Below are 23,785 nucleotides of genomic sequence, written 5' to 3'. Positions count from 1 at the left end.
AATAATCATGAAACGGGCCCTAATTAAGTTGCACCTTTCCTGGACAGTATAAAGCAGAAGATTGAACATTGACCAATGATCAATGACCTATGACTTGATTTGTTTGTTTTGTATGCATATATATAACTGCTTAATGCAGCCACAATAGTTGAAACCTTAAATTTTGAAACTCTGATGGAAACGCTAACTTCCACTTTGATTTTCAAATATCATTCATCCAGATTATGCAATGTATTATAATGGGTGATTGACATTTGTATACCTACTTCATGATAAATTGTTGAAAAATAATTGAATGGACTATTTGTATGGATGTGTCCAATGCTGTTCACTTTGATAGGGAGAGAGGTGAAAGGTGGGCTGTCCTAGAAACTTGTCTCCTATTTTCATATCCCCTGTGCAGGAAAATTGGTGTATCCCAAAAAGGATAGCCCTGCATCCCTGCTACCTTGACAACAGCCAGGACACCAAGAGATGCTCCCAAACAGGATGATTCATTGACAATCCCTTGTAGGAAATTATGTCTATAGGATATTTCCACAACATTCCCCCATTCTCTATAATAATGTGGGCATTCATCACAATTACTTTTCCTGACAAATCATGCTACACTGCTTCATGACTTACACCAGTACATACAAATCCTTATCATGAGTGGGATAGTTCGCTACTGCTGAAAATTACTCAGCATGATAATACAATGATCATTTTTCTTGCATAAGCACAGCTTCCAATAGATATCCCAATGCCATTGTCTCAATTTCAATGAAGATTCACATTGGAAAGTCCTAATATCAATGGACTCCACATCTTCTTCAATTCCTCAAAAGTTTGTCAGCTAGGTTCACCCCATATGAAAATGACTTATTGCTTGATGATGGCAAGGAGAGGTGCTGCAATCTTAGAGAAAAAAACCATAAATTTTCATGCATACTGAGTAGCACCTATATAACTCCTCACACCTTTGAACATTTGGTACCTTCAACATTTCAATATTGTTTGTATCTTTGTACCGATTCAAATCACACTTTTTCATATTAAGAAGTGACTCTTCTTGAAGTCTTTAGTACTTGCTGCAAATGTGCCTCCCATGTATAACTGAAAATAAGAATAAACCTATGTTTTCCAAATAGATAATCTAAATGACTCTAGAAAGAGAAGTCAGCCTTGTGGAGGTAGCCAGAGCATTAAACCAGCCAAAAAAATGTACCAATCATTCATACAATCCTTCTTTATATTTGAAATCAATCTTCAATATATCTTCTTCCATCTGAATTTTTGGTGAAATATTTCACATGCTGATGTTAATCAAGTAGATCAGCAGACCTAGGCAAAGGATATCTATTCTTAATGTTTATCTAGTTAAGAACTCTGTAATCAATGCACAATCTCAAGGAGCGATATTTTTGGGGTACCCAAAATACAAGCTACTCAAATGGTCAAGAGCATGGCCTATCACCCCTTGTACCAAAAGTTCCTGCAATTGCTTCTCAATCTCATCAAATTCCAAAAGTGACTTCTTAATACAATGCAATGTTTAGCGGTGGTGAATCAGATAACAATTCTCTACTGCTATTCTTATTCCTCCATCCTTAGGTTCAACCACCAGCATAGAAAACTTCATACTTGCATTAGCCAGTCCTTTATTCTAATTAGCGAACAGCAGAAATCCATGATCAATAAGATATCACATCCTTAGCCTGCACATCTACTCTATTTAGAGAACTAGCTCTCAAAAACAAATTCACAAATGTATAGTGGTACTACTTCACACTCCAATACATTCATGTAATTATCTGCTGTGGACAATAAAGCTCGGTTTCTTTTTGCAGCCGACCAGAAGAGATTTGGCTTTGGATGACTCTACAACTTGAGCCCAAATTCATATACTAGCACCTCAAATATCATGTTCTTAGCCTAAATCAAACTAGGCATTCACCTTGCTCATCTTGATTTGGACTTTAATATGAAAGAGCATCTTCCATTCCACTTTGAAATTCTGTTGCTATAAGGTCAAGCTCTTTTACATCAAGGTGCAAGCCGTTTCTTTTCTGGTCTTGAAGCACACTCAACCGCTGTCCATCTACTTTAGAAGTCATATTCTTCATCTATTGTATCTTATTTCCTATTATGAGGGTGAATTCAAGATGACAAGTTCCAAACTTTGACCTTTTTAAAAAAACATAATATCACAATGCTTGCAATGGATGTATAAGGATTCATTATTCTTTTACACAAAATTTTCTTTTTTCCTTAACCTTTCTTCTATTTTTACTTGGAAGATTACTCTTGGAATATTGAAGTGGTATTAGTACCTTTCTTAAGTTTCTTCCCATTCATTTCGATGTAAATTGCCATCTTGCATGCATCAGTAATGATCCTCGCATAGAAAAGGATCAGTTACCTTTTTGATGTGACCATGCAAACCTCCAACGTAATTCACAAGTATTCTTGGGTATCTTGTAAGAATTCGATATGATGGTTTACTTCCAGAAAGCTGAACTGTGCTACCTAACAACTTTGCTTGCATTTATCAAAAATACTACCTTTTCTATAGTTTCTCTTGATTGTACAAAATAGGACAAAACGATGTTTTAATCAGTTTCTTTGACTTCAATAGCCTCATGTGGCTTTCCTACCAAACAAGAGCATATATAGTCATCTTCAACCAAGTAAATGAAGCTTATTGGTTATTAACTATGTTACCCCGACTTTCCAGTACGGAGGGACGGGGAAACAGGTTTCCGGGACGTTTTTTTTTTCCCGCAGCAGGGTACGGCAGGGGACGGCTATATATATATGGAAATCTGAAATTTTAAATATATTCATGAATTTTATATTTATATAACATTGTAACACAGTGAACATTGATCATAGCAACAAAATAACATTTATAAATCAGAATCTATATTCTAAATTATCGATATTATATTTCATAACGCTTCCATTGATTAATATCGATATTAAATTATTAATTCCACTGATTGATATCGCTTGGGGAACAGTCAACGGTCTCTGACCACATCATTGACCGTTTCCAATTTCTGGAACCGTTTCCAAAAATTTTGCTTGATTGGGGATGGCTTGGAAACATTTCCGGCCGTCTCCTCGTACCCGAAACCGTTTCTATTTCCGAAACGTGTGCCTTTAGGGTGGAAACGCATTTCCAGGTAACATTGGTTATTAAAGAACACATGAATATGAAAGGAAATTTCAACCTCTCTTTACGAGTTGTGAGTTCTTCTGCATCCAATAGCCCCTCATAGGTTGAATTCGTAATTGTGCCTCCTAGTTAATGTCGGAATGCATCTTCCTTGTGTTGGTCTTTCTTCTCCTTTACAATATCATTGACATAAATATTGTAAACATGTCAGTGAAGGAAGAAATCTTGCTTCAAATATGCTTTTTTTTTCTCTTGTATTTCCTAATTCTACATATTCTGCCATCAAAGGCAAACAATAAAATTACAACAATTCCCGTTTACCAACACTCTTCTCTTTTCTGGTTAGATGAATGGAAACTTATAGTCTTTCACAAGTCTCAGAAAAAATAATCTAGAACAGAATCCAATTTGTGCTTGGTTAATCTAAATAAGCACAATTTACCAAATAAATCATATGAAGCAAAAACTAGAGTATTATAATAATTCCAAATTTTGTATTTTTTGTTTCAACATCATAATAAAGCTGAAACCTGAAATCTTAACATTCTGTGTAGGAAAACAATAGCAAAGTACAAAAAAAAAATAAAGTACAACAAAAATATATAAAATACATTTGTCCATGCAGAAGACACAAATTACATTGTGATCCTCAAATACAAAAAATTGCTACAAGGTCTCTGTTGACGTGTATTTTGTACACAACCAAACACAGAATAAAATACCTAAATGGTACCTTATCCTCTCTTGATTAAAGCCTCTGAATGCTGAAGATATCGCAAAAAGGATCAATCAGGGTGACTTCAAGGTTCTTCGTTGTAGGATCTTTGCGTGTGGATAAGCACCAGTGGTCGTTGTAAATGTTGTTTCTTCAAGGGGTCTTATGCACTTTCTGAGAAAGCTGGTCCGTGTTACTCTCGTTTGACTGCAGGAACAGGATTTTCCTAATACTAACAGATTCTCAAAAAAAAAATCAAAAGATAAGGGTTTCAAGAGATGAATGCTAATCTAATCCTAAGAATGACTCAATGTAGGCTAGACTTGGTAAGATTCTACCAATTTCAGTATTGCCAAGAAATTACAACTCTACTGGAATTGATGCGATCTTCTAAGGTGATTAGTGATTTTCAAATCATCAAGGATATAGATACTATCATAAAGACACATATCAATTTTTCAACAATGATTGAATGTTTAAGCAATCTCAATATCTCCAGTTGACCACACAAGGCGTCCTTACAATCAGTAAGAAGCTAGTGGTTTGGAACGTGAATCTCACCAAAGATCAAGCACAACACTTAGTCCTTCAAACTTGAACTTAAATACTACTTCGACTGAGAATGATTCAAGAAGATAAACAACCATGAAGATAGCCACAAGTATTGCAATAAAACACCATAACTTCAATATTTTATTGATCTCAAAGCCAAATAGACAACAATTGTTCAAAATCCTTTCTTCACTACTCAATCTTGCTACACAATAACTTTCTTCTCTAAGCTCTAACTATTAACTTCCAACTACTATCAAAATGAAAATGAGTGAGGGTATATATAGCATCCTCAAACACAATGAATGGCCCAGATCGAAAGAAGATCAACGACTGAGATTTTGACACCTAAACCCTAATTAGGGTTTCTTACAAAAAAGGTCCCCATTTAGATGAACATTATTAAATGCATAGCCAAATATTTAATTGGCACAAATATCGAGGAAACATAGACCAATAGGAAATAAGCTGCCACATCATCCTATAACAACTTTTCATCTAGAATTTTGTTCCCTTTCCTATGCTCTTTCTTAGCATATCCAACGAATCTGGAAACAATTCCCTCAATCTCAGCAATGAGAATCTCAGGAAGATTCTTCATCCGTTCTTCCAAATGAATGACCTGATCAAAGGCAGCGAGAAGAACTGTCTCCCATCCAGGTTCAAGTTCTTTGATCTTCTCAATCAGGAACATGGTAGTGAACATCAGGTCTCGTTGATCATCTGTGATGACGTTCTCCTCTTTGCAAAAGATGACCTTGACTCTCTCCTCCAACTCTTGGATGCCCACATCTGTCTCAATCTCGATCCGCCTGCCAAGAATGGTACACAACACCTCGAACACCTTATCTTGAATTGGATGGATGATACCTTCAACTTGACTGCATTTGGTGTTGATGTCTTCAAAGAGGACCTCTTTCATCTGGAGCAGAGTTGACCACTGTAGGAGGTTATGAGTTCCTCCATCCATTTTCTTTTCTTGTGCCAGGATCCGTCTTGGTGTTTGCCTTATTACTTGCAGGACAGGAATGATAACATCTCTAGTGTGAGTGAAAGCGGCTACAGTTATCATTAGATTATGGATAATCTCAAGGACCTGGATAGCTCAGTGAATTGTCTTCATCATTCTTGTTGCAAATTCAACGGCTATCGTGTGGGATTTATCAATCCAAGAGCTCATAAGCTGAACCAGGCTCTTGACCCTTTCTGCTTCGTCAACTGATTCAAGAGGAAGTGCTTGTAAAGGAGATACTGTTGGATCCTGACGTCTCAAGGGTTGATTGAGATGACTAAAATAGCCTCTCCAAGCACTGACCTCTCTCTCAAGCTTCCTATTCTTTTCCATTTCTTCTTTAAGTTTGTCTTTAAGTGCTTCAAATGAATCGGTTGCCTCTTCCATCGCTTGTTCGGTGGTAAGCGGACCAAGCTCAAATGTCTCTAAGTCATACTCATCTACAAGAATCTCATCCTCATACTTGTCCACCACTGGTGTAGCAATTTGCAATTTCCTGGATCCTGTTTCATCCCTTATTACCTTGGACATCTTTGTGGCCTTCTTCTTTTCCATTACCTCTTGAGAATTTCCTACGAGGCTTTCTAAATCAAATACATCTTCTTCTTCTTCAACCACAATCACCCTTGTCAATCTCTCTTTTAACCAATCCGAGATGGCAGATCTTGTCTCTCTTACTTGTATTTCTTTAGGCAGTGGTCCATCCTCTCGGAGAGGAGATGTTGCTTCATCATCATTCTTCTCTTCATGTAGCTCATTAGCATCAACTTGGGGAGATTCACTTGATGAATGTTGAGGCGTCTGTCCCTTTTCTGGCTTGTCATTTTGTACTATGGATTCCATAGATTCATCAACTTCAGGTACCATCTTCCCTTGATCTTCTCCTTGGCTTGCCTTCTTTTCATGTCGAGAAGATGTGCTTGATGGGTGATCACGATTGGCTTCTTGCTTCCTCTTGAAAGGTTCCCTTTTCTCAGGTCTTTCTTTCCTCTTTGCACCTCTAGGATGAGAAGTATTCTCACTTACGCTTGCTTCTCCTTCCTCTGGTCTTGCCTCCAAAGTAAAAGTCATTGATACATTCTGCTCTCTCAACTTCTGATGCTGTACATCCACCCATCTGTGAGTACATGATAAAACAGGAGCCATCAAAGCTCTCAAATCTAAAACCTCAGGCTCATTCCAATCTATCTTCACTCCTTTATCTTCTTTGTCATAGGACGACTGGAGGTATCTGCCATTATCTTGGGCTTGATCAACTACTCTATAAACTTTGCATTTCCTGATGAAATCTAAAGGTAGCCTGGAATGCATCTTTCTTCTAACCTCTAAATCACTTGGGAGATTCATCCAAAAGTCCTCCACCTGAAACTCATGTTTGTACTTCTTACCGATTGTCTCCTCCATATAACCGTGAGGATCAAAATTCTCCCGCGAGGCAAAGGATGTGAATGAATATAAAGATAATTCCTTCTCTGCATCTTTCGAGGCTTGAGTGTTGGGACATACTTCAAGTGAATTCCCTAGTATGATGGGCACGGGAATTCCATTTCCATGCTTGTGTCTGTATACCTTTGCATAAGCTGCCAACTGTCTAGTTACCTCAAGTAGCACTATCCTGTCTGTCGGATATCTTGGCAACATGTAGGGAGGTGAAGGACACCCATGAACTCTAATGTATGTAAACTTTTGAAACTGGATGAACCATGCACCATACTTCTTCACAAGTTCTTGCGCATCCAGAGATAGTCGATTATGAATCCCACCTTGCAATATCCTAGTAATGTTCATCGTGAAGGTATCATTGACTAACTTGTAGTCACTTCTGAGCGGATGATGCAGATGAACATAGGAATCACAAACTCTCATTTCTCCGGGCCCCCTTCCGATCACTCCTCTGTGAGGTAGCCCTGCATACTGGAAACTCCTGATTAAGGCATATATAACATATGAGCTCATGTGGAATGATTTGGTGGGTCTTAGCCTTCTCAACTGCACGTCCAAACTATTGCTAATAATTCTGGCCCAATGAAGCATTCCTTTTCCTTGGACTATCACTTGAATGAAGAAGAACATCCACTTTTCGAAGTAGAAGGCTTGAGGAGCCCCTGTAACTCGATTGAGCAAAGTTATCAAATCTTTGTATTCCTCCTGGAAGTCGATCCTATGCGGTGTATTGGGAATCTTGTTCAGGCGAGGCCGACTTTTGAGCAACCAATTCTTATTGATAAGATTCAGACAAGTGTCTTGATCATCTTCATAGATCGACCTAGCTCCTTCTAAGCTTTTGTAAATCATATCTTTATGCTCTAGAAGATGAAGAGCTTCACTTATAGCTTCCTCTGAAAGGTCAGCTAAGGTGTTCCCTTCCTTGGATACGATCGACCTTGATTGTGAGTCATAGTGGCGGGCACACTCGATCATCAGCTCATGACACTTGACTGCTGGAATGAAACCTGCCGCCTTGATGATGCCACTTTCAATTATCTTCTTCGCAACAGGTGATGGCTTGCCAATGTAGGGGACCTCTCGAAACTTCTTCACATTGAAGTTTCCTAAGTTGGTGTCTCCGATATTGCTCCATTTGGACACGATCCTGGTCTCCAATTCGTCATTCTTCTAATCTTCTTTGATGAGAGCCGGGCGACTAGTAGATACTCCAGCCTTAGGAGTCGCCATCTTGATACCTACACAACATTTCAAAATTAGTCCTTGAGCATTAAAGGATAGAAAATAAGACTCAAAAAGAAGATTTAAGATATTAATTAGGAAACTTCATGATAAATCTAGAGTTATCATTTCCTAATTAACTAATCAACACTTAGACTTTTCTAAAAAAAGTGCCCAAAAATCAAGTCTTAAACAAAGATATTAGGATAATTTCGCCATACCTCCTCTTGAGTACTAAACTCTAAGACCTTTGAAAATGATGCAAGGAAAATGGATTTTGCTAGGCAAAGTTTAAATCATAGCCCTCTCTTGGATGAATTGCGCCTCCTCTAGCTTCAAAAAGAATAAATTCCACCCTCCTTTGTATCCACAGTAGAAATTCGCTCCAAACAAGCTATATTTCGCTCCTCCAATTTGCTCTTCAATTTCGCACTTAGAAGGAATGAATGAGTGATTTGAAATGTGAAGCAACACTCCTCCATTATATAGAGCGCTCACCCTACTCCCTTCAAGGCCGACTTGGCCAAAAAAAGGGGTAAAAAAATAAATAAAATCTCCAAAAAAGGGTGGCCGACTTGCAAAATAAAGGCAAAATAATGCCTTGAGCGCTCATTTTAAATTTTAATTTTAAAAAATTAATTTTAGATGCCTCCAAGATAAAATTTCGATTATTTCAAGGCTTAAAATTAATTTATTAAATGCAAAATGTCTTTAAATTAATGCGAATTTAAATTTAATTTTCCACACGTCTCAAATTTAGCAATTTTGGCGATTTAGTGCAAATTGGGGAATATCCATGTTTAAACAAGGCTTAATGAAGCTTCATGATGATTTCGCCCTAGACCCTCTCCAAGGGTCAAGAGCGATTTTCCAAATTTAGCTTTGAATATCTCGTACCTTGACTCTAAAATCTCCCAGAGGGTGAATTCATACACAGTTAAGGTCTTGCGTTTCAAGTTTTGGCATTCTGCATGAGGAATTTAGGTGGAAATGTGGATTTCGCCCTGGACCCTCTCCAAGGGTCAAGAGCGATTTTTTTCATTTTAGGTTGTAATCCACCTTGGCTTTGATTGTTGAACTCTCAACGCAATTTCCAAGATCCATTTCCTTGTGCCACGAAGTTACTTCATCAAAAATCTTGAAGGAAATAATGCTTTTAGAGAAATTTCACCCTGGACCCTCTCCAAGGGTCAGGAGCGATTTTCATAATTTGGCTCAAAATTGTCATTTTTCAAAGTTAACAATCTCTTCAAGGCATCTCAAATAGGTCTTCTCACTGAATTCCAGACTTAGCTCAATCCAACTTAGGAGAAAAAGTGTGATTTTGGTGTTTTTCGCCCTGGACCCTCTCCAAGGGTCAAGAGCGATTTTTGCAACTTTGACTAGGAATCCTCATTTCCTTGTCTAAAAAACTTCTTCACCAAGCAAGATCATGTTAATGCCTCCAAACTAAGCAAGAAAATCCTCTTTCCAAGTTTTTCGCCCTGGACCCTCTCCAAGGGTCGAGAGCGATTTTTGCAAATTAGGCTCAATCCATCATCATTTTTCGTTGAAACTTTTACTCATCGCTGGGCAACGTCCTTCCTTATCCATCCCATCCAAATTTGCTTTGTTGTTGCAAGGTAAAATGAGAGTTTTTAAAATTTTCGCCCTAGACCCTCTACAAGGGTCAAGAGCGATTTTTCTTTCCTAGCCCAGGATCATCAATTTTTGGAAGCAAATCTTTATTCATCATGTCTTTGGAGGCCTTTTTTACCTTAGTATAACCTTGCCTTAGCACAACCTTGAAGGGAACATGTTGGTTTTATGATTTTCGCCCTGGACCCTCTCCAAGGGTCAGGAGCGACCTTTTGGTTTTAGGCATATTCCTTCATTCTTTAGACTTCAAATCACCTCTAAGGCATAACACGTCACGTCCTTCTCCTATCCAAGCAATATTTTGTCTTAATTCTACAAAAAAAGGAGAGAACCTCGGAAATTCGCTCTGGACCCTCTCCAAGGGTCAGGAGCGATTTTGATAATTGCCTTCAAAACTTTTACTCTCAACAATCCTTTTTCACTTCAAGGCAATTTAAACATCATTTCAAACTCATGCCTAGGCTTAGCTTCATTCAAACTTGGAGGATAAGGTCCAATGTTAGGATTTTCGCCCTGGACCCTCAGCAAGGGTCAAGAGCGATTTTCCCTATTTAGCTTGATTGCCTCTTTGTTGATCATCCAAATTATCTTCAATGGGTAAAACATGCCTTTTCACATCCATTCCAACCATAAAAATCATTTTGACTTTGCAAGAAAAATGTGTTTTTGAGAATTTTGCTTTGGGCCTTCAGAGAGGGTCAGGAGCGAATTTTGCAATTGTGACTTCACTTTTCATCTAAAAACCTCTTTGCTAAGGAAGATTTCATCTTGTATTGTGCTGTGAATAGGATTTCATGCCCCAAAAAGGTCAAAAAATGTGCTTATAAAGAATTTCACCCTGGACCCTCTCCAAGGGTCAGGGGCGAAATTGCCTTTCCTGGGCAAAACTCCTTCATCTTTGATCTTCAAACAAGTTTGGAGGCTTCATCATGCTCATTTCACCATTCACCATGCCTTTGATATCTCAGTTTGACCAAACAAGGCCAGAAATGACTCTAATAGGAATTTTTGCCCTGGACCCTCAACAAGGGTCAGGAGCGATTTTGATGTTTTAGGACAACTCCTTCATCATTTCAAGTTAAAACCTTTTCAGGCGGGTAGAGGGATTTGTTCATTTTCCATTCATGTTCAAAGCTTGATCCTTTTTCACTGCAAAATGAAGAAAATCAAAATTTCGCCCTGGGCCCTCAGCAAGGGTCAGGAGCGATTTTGCCTTTGCTGCCCAAAAATCATCAATTTGCATGCTTTCAAACCTTCAATTGCATCAAGTGACGTCCAATCTTCCTTCCGGGAGACCCTGCACAAAACAAGTTAGCCAAAGTCAGTGCCAAATAAGCTTAAACAACATTTTCGCCCTAGACCCTCAACAAGAGTCAGGAGCGAAATCCTCATTTTAGGCTAAACTGCTCAAAATTTAAGTCTCAAACCACTTCACAAGGCAAAGTCAGGTCATTTTCAAGGCCAGGAACCAGTTAGCAAGTCTTCTCAAAACAAGAAATTGTGCTTAGGATGAAGTTCGCCCTGGGCCTTCAGAGAGGGTCAGGAGCGAATTTTCCATTTCAGGCATCATCTTGCTCTCAAAAAATCGATCAAAACCTCTCCAGGCAAGAACACACAATTTCACCTTCAAAGATGTCAACACTTAGTCAAAATTGTAAAGGAAATCCAGTCTACAAAGAATTTCGCCCTGGACCCTTAGCAAGGGTCAGGAGCGAATTTAACATTTTCAGGCATCATCTATTCCATTCCCTATTTCACTTGGCCGACTAGACTCCCTTTCTTCACTGACCATGCTTAACTGACTCAGACTCGGAAACAAACAGGACTTTGCCCTAAAAACCTTCATTCAATCTAGACCTAACCTGAGACCTATTTTACTCCCCTGAAAGGTTTACCTCATTCCAACAATCTCAATTCTTCAGGAAGACACTTAACAATTTTCCAAAATTTGACTGGACCTAGCTCGAATGATGCCCAAAAAGAACCCCTTAAGGTTTAGCCCTAGCCCAGACAGACCACTCACTCACTCAAAATCCTAAAGCAGAGAGAAAAACAAGCAGAGAGAAAAAACAAAACAAAAGCAAGAAGAGGGGGTCTCCATTCTAATGGGGCGATGTGTGAAATGGTCACAACAGTCTCTTATGTTTCCCTAGTCATCATCTTGTGCCTTCAAAGCGACCTTGAGGAATGATTTTATAGACTTCTATACAATTACTCAGTCCATAAAAAATCTAATAATATTCCCCCAATGTCATAGCCCCAAGGGAGTCTCCCAACAGGTAGCTTCAATTACATCAGATCTCATGGATGAAGAGGACTTGTTAATACAGTCAAATTATAAGTATGAGCTAAGTTTTAGACCTTCAACTCATCATCACTTGAATTTCCATCAGATGTTTCCAGCCAAAATAGAAGCATAATTTATCACTTTTCCCTTTGAAATTACCCGTAGTTGGCACATGTTTCTTCATTATTGGCTTGTGACTAGTGCTGCCTCTAAAACCTGTGAGGGAACTACTCCTTAACTTCATGAGATTTTCCCCCTTTCACCTTTCAAGGTGAGCAAGGAAAATGAGGTGCTACACCAGAAACATGTTGTAAGCACTACCACTTAACCAAAGAAGTGGATCCAACCCTTCACCTAGCAAGGAGGACAATGAAGATGAAGCATTCTAGCTCGGTGCCAATGCATGTTATAGAGACATCAATGTCAAACTATTACCTGGATTAACTCTGCTTCCTTTGAAAGAATGTTTTCTCTATTTTCCCCTTCGAAATTCTTCAGAGTTAGTAGTTGTTTCTTCATTGTTTGCAGAGGTTTAAGATATGGCCTTGACAACCTCTAGGTGCACTATCCATTAACCCCACAATAGATTTCCACCCATTCACCTCATGAGGGGAACAAGGGAAATAAAGCATAGCTAGCTTGGGACCAGCACACACTAATGAGGCTTCAACATTGAACTATGACCTAGATTCACTCTAAATTGACACATTTTCCTTTTCTAGCACTCCAAGGTAGATAAGGATGATATGCAAGAAGAAGATATGATCAGCAATCTTATTTTAGAGCAAAAAAATCTTTTTTTTCAAAAGGAACTACCTCTTTGACAATGAAATGAATATCTGCCATCAGTTAACAATCCTAAGCTTAATGAAGATAATATGAATGAGATTACAACCTCACTCCAGTATTTATCTAAGGTGTCTGGTAGACCAATATACAGGCGTACTTCTTCAAGGTCTACTCTTTCTGCATTCATTTCCCTTCCAAGGCATATTGAAAAGTAAACATCTTTATGGATAAGTTACTCCATCTTTTTTTAACTCCATTCCATTATCATACATGCAAATTTGCAATAACTCACCTTTAAAAATCTATTCCCATTTTCACTTTTGGGTGCAAGGTCCCTAGTATTTATGTTGATATAATAGTTGTGGAGTGGCCAAAACTTTACATGGATGAGATATGTTGAGTCAAGAGATAGAATGTACATCAAAATCAAAATGCATGTGTTCCTATTCTCATCCTATTTCTCAAATTCACTTCAAAGAACCCTTTGCCTTTGGTTGTACACTTGGTGAACTGGAACTCGTGCAATTCATCCAACTTTTGGGAGCATTTCAAGGCATTGCAGATCTTATGAGTGCGTAGTTGAAGCAATATGTAAAGCCAAAAGATTAAGATCAACCAAAGATGATAATGAAAGGAATTATTGGTTGGAGAAGGAAGCATGGAATGAGAAAAACAATAGGATTTGTGACTCTAAGGAAATAATCAAACATTGTGCAGTAATATCTAATTTCAGATAAAGACAAAGGTAAACCAGCTCAAAATAATCACGCTATATAGAAACACCACATAAAAGTAGTACAAAGTTCTTTTCCTCTTGCTAATTAATAAAAATGCACAACAACAATCAAATTGTGGAATTAAAATAGTAACCAAGCAGAAATCAAAGACGATAGTAAAAACACCTAGGTAAAACAAAAACAAATAAAAAAGTCAACAGTGATGACAAGCATTGTAGAGGACAAGATCAATCTTAGAACTTAGGGCAAAGATAAAGAATTTAAGAAACAAGACATTGACCAAAGGACAAGATCAAAAGGCAAATAATATTAAAGAATTAGAGGAAAATTTTGCTAACAAGCAAATCAAATTCCAGTCAATTGAATAAATAGTGTTCACTAGGGATGCATCCCTAAATTTTTCCCCTAATTCCCACAACGGTCTTGGGTCAAAGGCAATATAACATCGAAAAAACAATCCCCATCATCACCCTAGGCAGCACCCCCATAGGAGCCATTACTTGGGATGGTTAAACAAATGAAAGGACATCCAAAAGGCGCTACCCTGCAGAGGGGGCACTCAGTGAAGCAGTATCGTCTCAAAGGTGGTAGAGGGATGTGCAAACATCCCTTGACTATCCCTAGGATATCCTACCATTCCTAAGGCAATTTGGGGATGTATAGATGTCTCTCAACTATCTTGGGACAGCAAGACATCCTACCATCCCATGGGCAGTTGGGGAACATGCAAACATCCCTAAACAATCCTTGTGTCAAAAAAAATATGGACATCCTACACTTCAAAAAAAAATTAAAAGGCATTAATAATAACATAAAAACCTAAACTGAAACCTAAAAGGGGTTCCCACCAAGGCCTTAAAACTTATAAATGCCCTAGTTTGTGTTCTAATGCAATCCCATAAGAGGAACTGAGGAAGAGGAAGAGGAAATCACCTACAAACTAAAGAAAATAATCATTTAACACGCAAAATTTTGAAAACAAAACGGGGTAAATGCCATGAAGGTCCCCATGGCCTCAAATGCTTTAATTTGGGCTTAGTGGGAAAGGCTCTGCCCCTCAACCATAAACCCCTCAAGGGTTGCTGCCCCTTGACCCCACTAGGAGTTCCCAACCCCATTCCATCTTCCTAGTTTTGAAAGTAAAAAAAAAAAAAGTATGTTGGGTTGTGTCAGATTGAATTTCAAGTAATTGAATTCCATTTATACTTCTGGTTTGATGAGTCAATCTAGATTCCAATTAATGCTAATATTGTTACACTCAAATGATTTAAGAAAGTAATGATATTAGTGAAGATACTCGGATTTCTGATGCATGTACATTGGCACTACAACTTTTTGTGAACCACTTTGTTGAGTTATATTCTACGAATCTACAGTGAAACCCTTGGTAACATGCTGAAGCATCTACCAATATTATAAAATGGCCCATCAAAATTTTAGCTGCCATTAGTGAATATGCTTTAAATAGTTTGGTGAATAATGCTGAAGCTGGTACTATTTTACAGATGATAACTAGCAACAGGGTTTAACATCTTTGAAAACAGCAACTGCAAAATATTGAGTGAGAATTTGCTCAGATTCTTTACAGCATGGCTAATGTTGAGACATCAGACAATGAAGAAGCTTGATCATACAAAGTCTAACAGTGGAATCTTTGTCAATGGTACACTTTCCACTCAAGTTAAGATTTGCTGTGTCTGATGCAAAATGCCATGCAGCAATACAATTTTGTATAAATTTTAAAATTTAAGCTTCATTTACTCATTGTTTAGATAAATAATATTTTTTAACTTCTTTTACTATTTTTGGAAAATTATATTATTTTAATAGTCATCCCCCCACCATCCCCAAAATTTGAAAAAAAAATTGAACACCCAAAACCTGTCCCCAATTACCCTCTTCTCAGAAACTCACAGAGAACACTAGGAATAAATAGCTAACTTAGTTAAGCAGAGTAAACGGACATGATCAATATAGCAATTTGCAAGCACAGTTGGGTTGCAACTCTCAAACCACTTCAACAAAATCAATACGATATGATCCTACTTCTATATAGTACTAAGTTCACAGCCACTTTCAGAGCTTAAGCAGGATGCAGTCTAAAATCAGTCTGTAATATAAAAAACCTTCCTGATGATTATAATACTACTCTCATTAATTCCTACAAGGGTAGGTAAATCAAGAAGAGCAATACAACACCACATTATGCCAGAGCAGCCTAATCTTCATTTTGTGCAATTTTGGACCTTATTGTGGGACCTGAGGCAGCTTTGTCACATGGGTGTAACATTTCTAGAAACCCATGGACTAGTTGCACAAAGTTGTAAAATGACCATTGAAGACATCCATTTGACCTCTCCAAGAGCCATAAATGGTTACTTTGGTCACTCATTGCATATACAATGACACGCAACCCTCCTCACTTCATAGCATTGATAATTTACAACCTTATGCTACCAGACTAGAATCATAAATCACTCTATTGCTTTTATTTTGGTCCTCTATTGTGTTGTTTGCTCCAAGGGTTTCTTGGTGAAAGTGACCTCTTTCCCTCTTCAGCTCAACCTCCCTCCCTTTGAGAAAATCAGCTAAGGATTTGCTTGCTTCAATCAAGGCAAGGTCTTGTTACACTTTTTTCTTGATAGACTAAGATGGTTTAGATTTCATTTCAAGCAAATTTCGATTCCAGCATGACTCTTTATTTTGTAACATTGGAATCAGATTAATTGTAAATTTCTTTGATAAATCATAAAAAAATAGATTATCCAATCTCTATCAATTAGAGAGCACATTGGCAAACCGGGATAGTCCCTATTGATTAGGATGACCCCTTTGAGTAGTGATAGGAACTTCATTAAACTACCCCACTCCTATCTCAATACAAGCACTCACAGCCAAGGTTTTTCCCTCTACAGGGTGCAGGTGATATCTCATGTCTTTTATATGTCTTGTACATGGTGAAACTTATTGGTGTCATTTATGTTGTGAGTAGAATTACATGTGTGTATTATGTCCCTATTTAGGCATGAACCCTTTCAGTAGTGATAGGAACTTGTTTGATCTCCTCCACCCCTATCTCAATACACACACAAGGTACAGATTTTTCCCTCTATAGGGTGCAGGTGATATCCTATAATTGTTGATTTTAGACTTTCAGATTAATATAATACTCAGAAAAATAGAAATCTATCTTAATTTTCAGATTAATGTTGATTGCTGTTAGTGTTTGGATTTTCCAGAATTAAGCATGAGTAGAGAAAATGAACAGAATGAACTCACAACACACAAGTACCCTGGGAAAACCTCCTAGGAGGAAAAACCCAGCAAGAAAGATCCTCGGATCTGATTATGTATTGAGCATAATGTTCTGATTACAACACTTATCTCTGATTGCTGTCCAAACAGCAAGTTGCCAAGGTGATGAAGAATGATGCCCTAGCTGTTAGATGACCGAGAACCTAATCAGCAGAAGATAACTTCAACAGGCTGAATCAGCATTATAACCAACTGTCCTTGGAGTTCGTCAAAGAGCATATTCGCCAAGTGTAGAAGGGCAGATCGCATTTAGGAGCAGAGCAGATCGCATTTGCTGATGATGTATGTAAATAATTCATTGAATTACTTCATATTGAAGTGCACATATATATACCTTTCTCTCAAGGTCGGCTTGCAATAAATATATAATTTATTAATTACCTTTTCCTTAACACGTTTCATTTAGGTGAGAGGCATATTACGAGGCGTGAGTTATAGGGTCGGCCCTATAGGAGAGTGGCGTGTGAGAAGGGCCCAGCCTTGAAGGGTACACGTTACCCTTTCAAGGTAAAAGGGCCCAGCCCTTAAGGGCGGATTCCAATGTTGCCCTAGGCAATTGGAATCCGCTCTTTACCTTAATTAAAACTAACAAATTCAACATTTATTTTCTACCTAGTTACAAAAACCAACAATAATGTCCACATTTTGAGATAGGATTCAATAATAAATCATAATTATGAATTAAAACATAAAATAATAAAAATATAATATAATATAAATAAAATGTAATTATGTTAATGAATTGTCAAAAGGCATGGAATGAAGAGTTGTGACTCTCTCAAAAATGAGATATAAGAGGGAGAAGAGATCATTGAAAAGAAGATAAGGAGGAGGGAAGAAAGGAATGACGCACGGGAATCAAGGAAGAATTAATGGAGGCAGAAAGGAATGGGAAGTAGATAAGGTTGTGTCTCTTTCCAAGGACCAGAATTATGAAGGGTTGTACTATTTCAAAGGGTGGAAATTGTGATAGGTTGTGTCTCTTACCAAGGGGCAGGCATGATGAAGAGATGTGACCTCTCCCTCACATGGGAAGGTAGAAAGGGGAGAAGGTTCATTTGAGGAAGAGAGGGAAGGGAGATCAATTTGGAGAATAATATATTATTCTCGAAGGCAGCAATTAAAAGTGGTGACTCAATTGTTATGAAAGGTGCTGCCTCAATTCCTATGAAATGTGGTGACTCTTCCCCCAATAAATATGAAGGAGAGATCATTCCAAGCATTCAAGGATCACTCACTCACTCATCAACCATCTAATCAACAATCACTTAGTCATCAACTCACCAATACCTCAACCATCCAATCAAAGGAATTCATTGAATCAATCAATCAATCATACAAATATCATCAAAGGTTTCTGATTTAATATAATCATTAATTATTCCTCTCGGCAGTCCGATCCAACACTCCGGTTGGTATTAATTTCTACATTCTTATAATTTATGATGCAATGCTTTACGAATTATATATAAATCTGTAAATAGAGATCTGGCGATATTCTGTAGTTGACTTATTGTATGTCAAATATATTCCTGCGTATGTTCTCAATGTCTAACAGTATATCTGCATATATTCTGAGTATTTCCAGCCATGATAGAGAGAGAGGATTGCGAGTAGGGGAATGGTATTGGGGTTACCTTCTAGGCACGCCACCTCATCGTATAAGACCGGGGAGTCCCATGAGGCCAAAGGGGTACAGAGGGTGCTGCCTTTGGGCCTATGAAGGATAGACTTTCTGGGCACCCTATTGTGATGGCCCTCATGCTCTCTATCATGGTGAATGAATGCGTTAATCATGAGACATAGGATAAGGGTGACAAGGTTAAGGAAAATGGTGATAGGATACCTCACTAGGTATTCCACCTCATATGGGCCACATGAGGCCAAGCGAGAATGAGATCCGTCCTTGGGCCTAGGGTAGAGGGCACCCTATCTAGTCACCCTCTTCTATGCCCTTTATGATTGAACTCTCAAGCATAATTTAATATTGTAATTAGAAATATATCTTATATATGTCTGATCAGTGTTTCCTAATTAATAGATCTATTTTATGAAATATGATTATTATATATTTTCTAACTTACTTGCAGAGTTTGCAGTCAAAGTAACAGGTCTCTCTAACCCCTATTCCCCTTCAATTAGGGCAGAAATTGGGTATCTCTAATTTGGGGACATTATATATCCCATCATTGTCATTTGTACATCTTGTACTTAGTGGAACTCATTGGTGCAATTTATGTAGCAACTAGAATTACATGTATATGATGTCCTTAGCTGACAATCCCATTGATCATGAATCCATGTATATCACAGGATCAATACTTTTAAGTGAAGACTACAAATTGACAAACACACCCTTCTAAAAAAGTGTTTTTTCATCAAAGGTGTTGGGAGCTGCACCTGTTAATTCAGCTATCACTTGGGTCATTTCTGAACATGCTGAGCTGTTAATAAGACATCATTCATTCTACATTCTCTACATGATTTCTAACTTTCTTGCTTCCATGCCATGTACATAAAGTACATGTTCTGATTTGGATCTGCTTAACTTGCACTTAGTACAAGTCGTACTCAATCGAAACTCCTTAAATTATATTGATATGATCATTAGGAAAGCTTTTAAGTTTTATCAGATGTAAACATTAATAAAGCATAAAACTAACTTGAAATAATGTGAGCAACCTCTAAGACATACCATAAGTGGAAGTAAGATCCGATAATCTTTAGTCAGTTCAAACAAAAGGAGTACTGATGTAAGAGGAACTGAACAAACAGATGCTAAAGTAGCTGCCATTCCAACCTGTAAGAGAAATAGACAAACAAATATTAAATCAGTTTTACGTTGGGAACAAACCCAAAATCATGAGTTTGCTGAGTTTACTTCTATAAAATAAACAAAACAGGTACTTTTGTGTATTGATATTTAGTAAATTCTTCATAAAGATGAACAAAATTCACTACTAAAAAATATGGCAGAAGAGGAGCAGCTTACCAGAGCATAAGCTTGTGGGTGTGCAACAGCTCCATTGCCTGGAATTGCTGCATTAATTAGCTCAGCTGCTGAGCCGCCAAACACAGCACCAACTGCAGCACCAATCATCAAACTTGGGGCATATAAACCTCCTACAAGTCCAGATCCCTTGCAAAGGGCTGTGGCCACTACTTTTGCACCAACTAACTGGGTTAGTAGCCATATTCCAGGTGCTGTTGCATTCTTTCCAGTATGCAATATTTCATCGACATTTGTGAAGCCCCAATATAATATCCCAGGATACCTTAAAGCTATCAATCCAGCTCCCAAGCCACCTAGAGCAGGATGGATAACTGCAGGTATCCCTAATTGCTCCTTAAAGAATTCAAACAACTTTAAGAACCATGACACTAGACGAGAGAAGACCACACTTACCACTCCACAAATCATTCCCAATATAAGATACAAAGGAAGCTCTGCAGAATAAATATAATTTAATAAGAAAAACATTATTTGAAACATGTCCCAAACTAGATTTTGAATAGTCAGACCAAAAAACATAGCAGGATAAATATATATAAGATGCAAAGAATATTCTGCAGACTAAATATAATTTAATTAAAAAACTATTATTTGAAACATGTCCCAAACTAGATTTTGAATGGTCAGAGAAACGAACATAGCAGGATAATAAATGCTAAATTTAAGTGAATAGAGCATGATACAACACCAACATAAAGTCTTCATAAAGAATGTCACAGCATAAAACTTCCTCATATTGTACACCCCTGCTAGATGATAGAACCAAGATTGCTTCTTGTCACATATATTAGCATTCATTTATCCATCTACTTTTAATAAATATATCCAGTGCACTTCCAAAACCAATAGTCATTATTCATATGAACAGGGGCCATGTAAGTACAACTTCTGCAAAAAAATAGAGCTGCAGGTTTCCTGCTGCAACACATATTAGTAGATGCATTACCTAACTAATTTATTCCAATGGACCTAATTGCTAAATTTAAAGTCCCCAGCAGAGCCAAGGGGCAGTGCCACCAAGCCCGAATCAAGGCCTTCAATGCCACAAAAACTTTTGCAGGACATGCCATTTTTTGGTGTGAATATGGACTTCCAGTACAAGGTTAGCGATTTTAAATTTTCTGTAAGAGCAATCATATTTTTCATTGATTTTTAAACTATGCTAAGGGGTATCCTGAAATCTTGACATCCTTCAGATCTCATAGAGATGTCAGGGGCAGCAGGCCATGCCTAAAACCTTGCATCACAAAGTAACATCTCAAAAAATATCCCCCAGATTGTGGAAAAGTCCAAGGGTTGTTCCCCAAATTCTTTAAAGAATGAGGACAAATTATGGGCATCTTGTCCCTGTCGCCCAATCCAGAAAATGTCCTCAGACAAGGGAACATTGGGAAAACCCCAGGAATGCACTTGAGGAAATTAGTTACATGTGAAGTGGAACTAAAGTGCTCTAGACATTGAGTAGTGAAGGTGAATGTCATCACACAAACTGCTATTGTCTTACAGTAAACCAGCTGCATTTAATGGCTGCTTAGGCTGGGGTCCCATGGGAAGGGCTTGGGCTCTATTTTTGTGGAAGAGGCGGTCCCATGAAGAAATTTTTTTTGTGCTACGGGATTACTTGGAATCTTTTCCAAAAAAAACAGCAGCCCCTACTTTTTAGGCATGCAAATTTGAGCGGGTGCAAAAGGGGTGGGGCTAGAAATTGCCCCACCAGCTTAGGGATGTTATCTGCCACTTGTCAAAAATCTAAATTTAATTTCTATAAAAAAATAGTTTTGGAAGGAAATGAATTATTTTTATTTGTTTTTATTATGCACATCCTATAAAAGATATTCATGAGACCACCCGCCTCCTTAAATTTAGGAGTTTAAATTTTTAAGCTGGACTACACTACAAAATTCATGGGACCACCAGCTTAAAATTTTTCCTAAAAAATCTCAGCAACACCCGCTCTATTTTTTAGGAAGCCCCCCTCCATGATGTTGGTGTTGGAAATAAGCCACACCCGGACCGACGATGGACTGGTCCAAGGGGGGCCAGTAGCTCAGTGGTAGAGCACTCCAGCAGCGTATGGAAGGTCCTAGGTTCGAGTCCTAGTTGGTCCATGTCTCAACATGGTATCAGAGCCAGGTCCAGGCTAGGAGCCCCAAGCACACGAGAGGTGTGGCTTAAGAGGGGGTGTTGGTGTTGGAAATAAGCCACACCCGGACCAACAATGGGCTGGTCCAAGAGGGGCCAGTAGCTCAGTGGTAGAGCACTCCAGCAGCGTATGGAAGGTCCTAGGTTCGAGTCCTAGTTGGTCCATGTCTCAACACATGGGACCCCAGCCTTGATGCTCCCAACACTAGTAATAGACTGAAACTGAAAAAACAAAATGATCAACACAATGGCATTAAGAGTTTCCCTTAAGTGCTTGGTGTCTCAGACTGACCCTCCCAAAGGTAAAAGCACTAGGCATCACTCTTCAGGGTAATGGAAGAAAGAGGTGATTGACTTAAATCAAGGCTGAGACCAATTGATTGCTTTAGAATGTGAAGTACTTCACTTTTCATGTACATATGGCATAATTTAAAAGCACTTTACTAGCAATCAAAGGGAAGACCTAACAATTTCTCTTCATTAATTTGTGGATACCTTGGGTGCATACCAGTCCCAAAAATATTTATTTTGTCATAAAATAACTGCAACTACTTAGATCTGATAAACTGGTTTACATTATTGATTAATCATCTCTCCACATTAAAGGGTTTTCTTGCTGCGTTACAAACATACTCGCATTTGATTCACACTCTTGTTTTACCATTATTCTCTATGATGCAAAGTAGCCAGATACACCCATACCTCTTCTTGGGCACGCATATGGCATATGGCTCGGATACGGTATCCATGTGTGCCCCAAAAACACTAACTTTCCAGTTGTGTCAAATACCATGTGATTTGATTTTTAAAAAGTTTGACGTGAACCTTCCTAAACTTAATTTTAAAAACTTCATTCATGCAATTCTAATTTTGAAGTTTAGATTTATTTTGTTTATTTAGCTCTTTAAATTTTAAATTTTTGTTTTTTATTATATATATATGTTAGGGTTTCAAGCAGATCCGAAGCAAATATGAACTAACAATTATATGCAAATTTAAATACAAAAGATAAAGAAATAAAATAGGACACAGATAACACAGAGATTTAACGTGGTTCACCCAGAATGGGTTACGTCCACCATACACAGCCGTCCAATCTTTCTTATTATCCAGCAAAAACAGTACATCAACCTTACAATGCCTTAAGCATCCTAGCCGCTTATAACATGCATTTTTAGGGCAACAAACAAAGTTGGCCTTTTTAGGGTTTTATTACAATGTCGGTTTTCATCAACAAAAAACGGCAAAAAAAAAAATTTCCTTTGCTGATCCAGTCACCACATTTCAACAATATATATATATAGATGATATTTTTCCTTGTTAATTTTATATCTAAATTTTACTTTATTTTATTTTAATTTATATATAAATGACACTATTGATAATTTAAATATAGGTCACGGTTTGTATTGTTTTTGTATATTTTAAATTGGTAAATCAACTTATAATTATTCATGTAGCAATTATGTGTCCGTTGCTTTTAAAGTAATGAAAACCTCCTCTAATAACTTAGAAATTTGTGTTAAATATATATGTATGTGTTTTTTATGGATGTATACAGCTGTATCCATATTAGGTCTCTTATAAAATGGGTGTATCCGTATCCAATATCGTATCTGTATTTGTATCCATATCCATGTCCATGCAACCTTACTTTGATGTATTGAACTGTTGGGAAAAATCATTTTTGTGTAGGGGCAAAATTTTTCAATATTTGATAAATAAATTAATGTATATTGTGGGGTAGGAGCATTA

At 37.7% G+C, this 23,785-nt stretch overlaps 1 protein-coding gene across 1 annotated transcript in view; it reads right to left on the bottom strand.

Annotated features, from left to right (window-relative positions):
- LOC131071982 (chloride channel protein CLC-f) overlaps window positions 1–23,785 on the bottom strand; it is a 69,018-nt gene that overhangs the window by 21,059 nt on the left and 24,174 nt on the right. The window contains exons 4-5 of the mRNA XM_058007981.2: window positions 19,868–20,322; window positions 19,571–19,675 (exon numbers count right to left, since the gene is read on the bottom strand). Of these exons, the coding sequence (XP_057863964.1) occupies window positions 19,571–19,675; window positions 19,868–20,322 (560 nt within the window). The remainder of the gene's footprint in view (window positions 1–19,570; window positions 19,676–19,867; window positions 20,323–23,785) is intronic.

The sequence above is a fragment of the Cryptomeria japonica genome, chromosome 1 (genome assembly GCF_030272615.1).
Source record: "Cryptomeria japonica chromosome 1, Sugi_1.0, whole genome shotgun sequence".
Taxonomy (NCBI): domain Eukaryota; kingdom Viridiplantae; phylum Streptophyta; class Pinopsida; order Cupressales; family Cupressaceae; genus Cryptomeria; species Cryptomeria japonica.
Note: the sequence above shows the minus strand (reverse complement) of the source record. Positions and strands in the feature narration are given on the sequence as shown.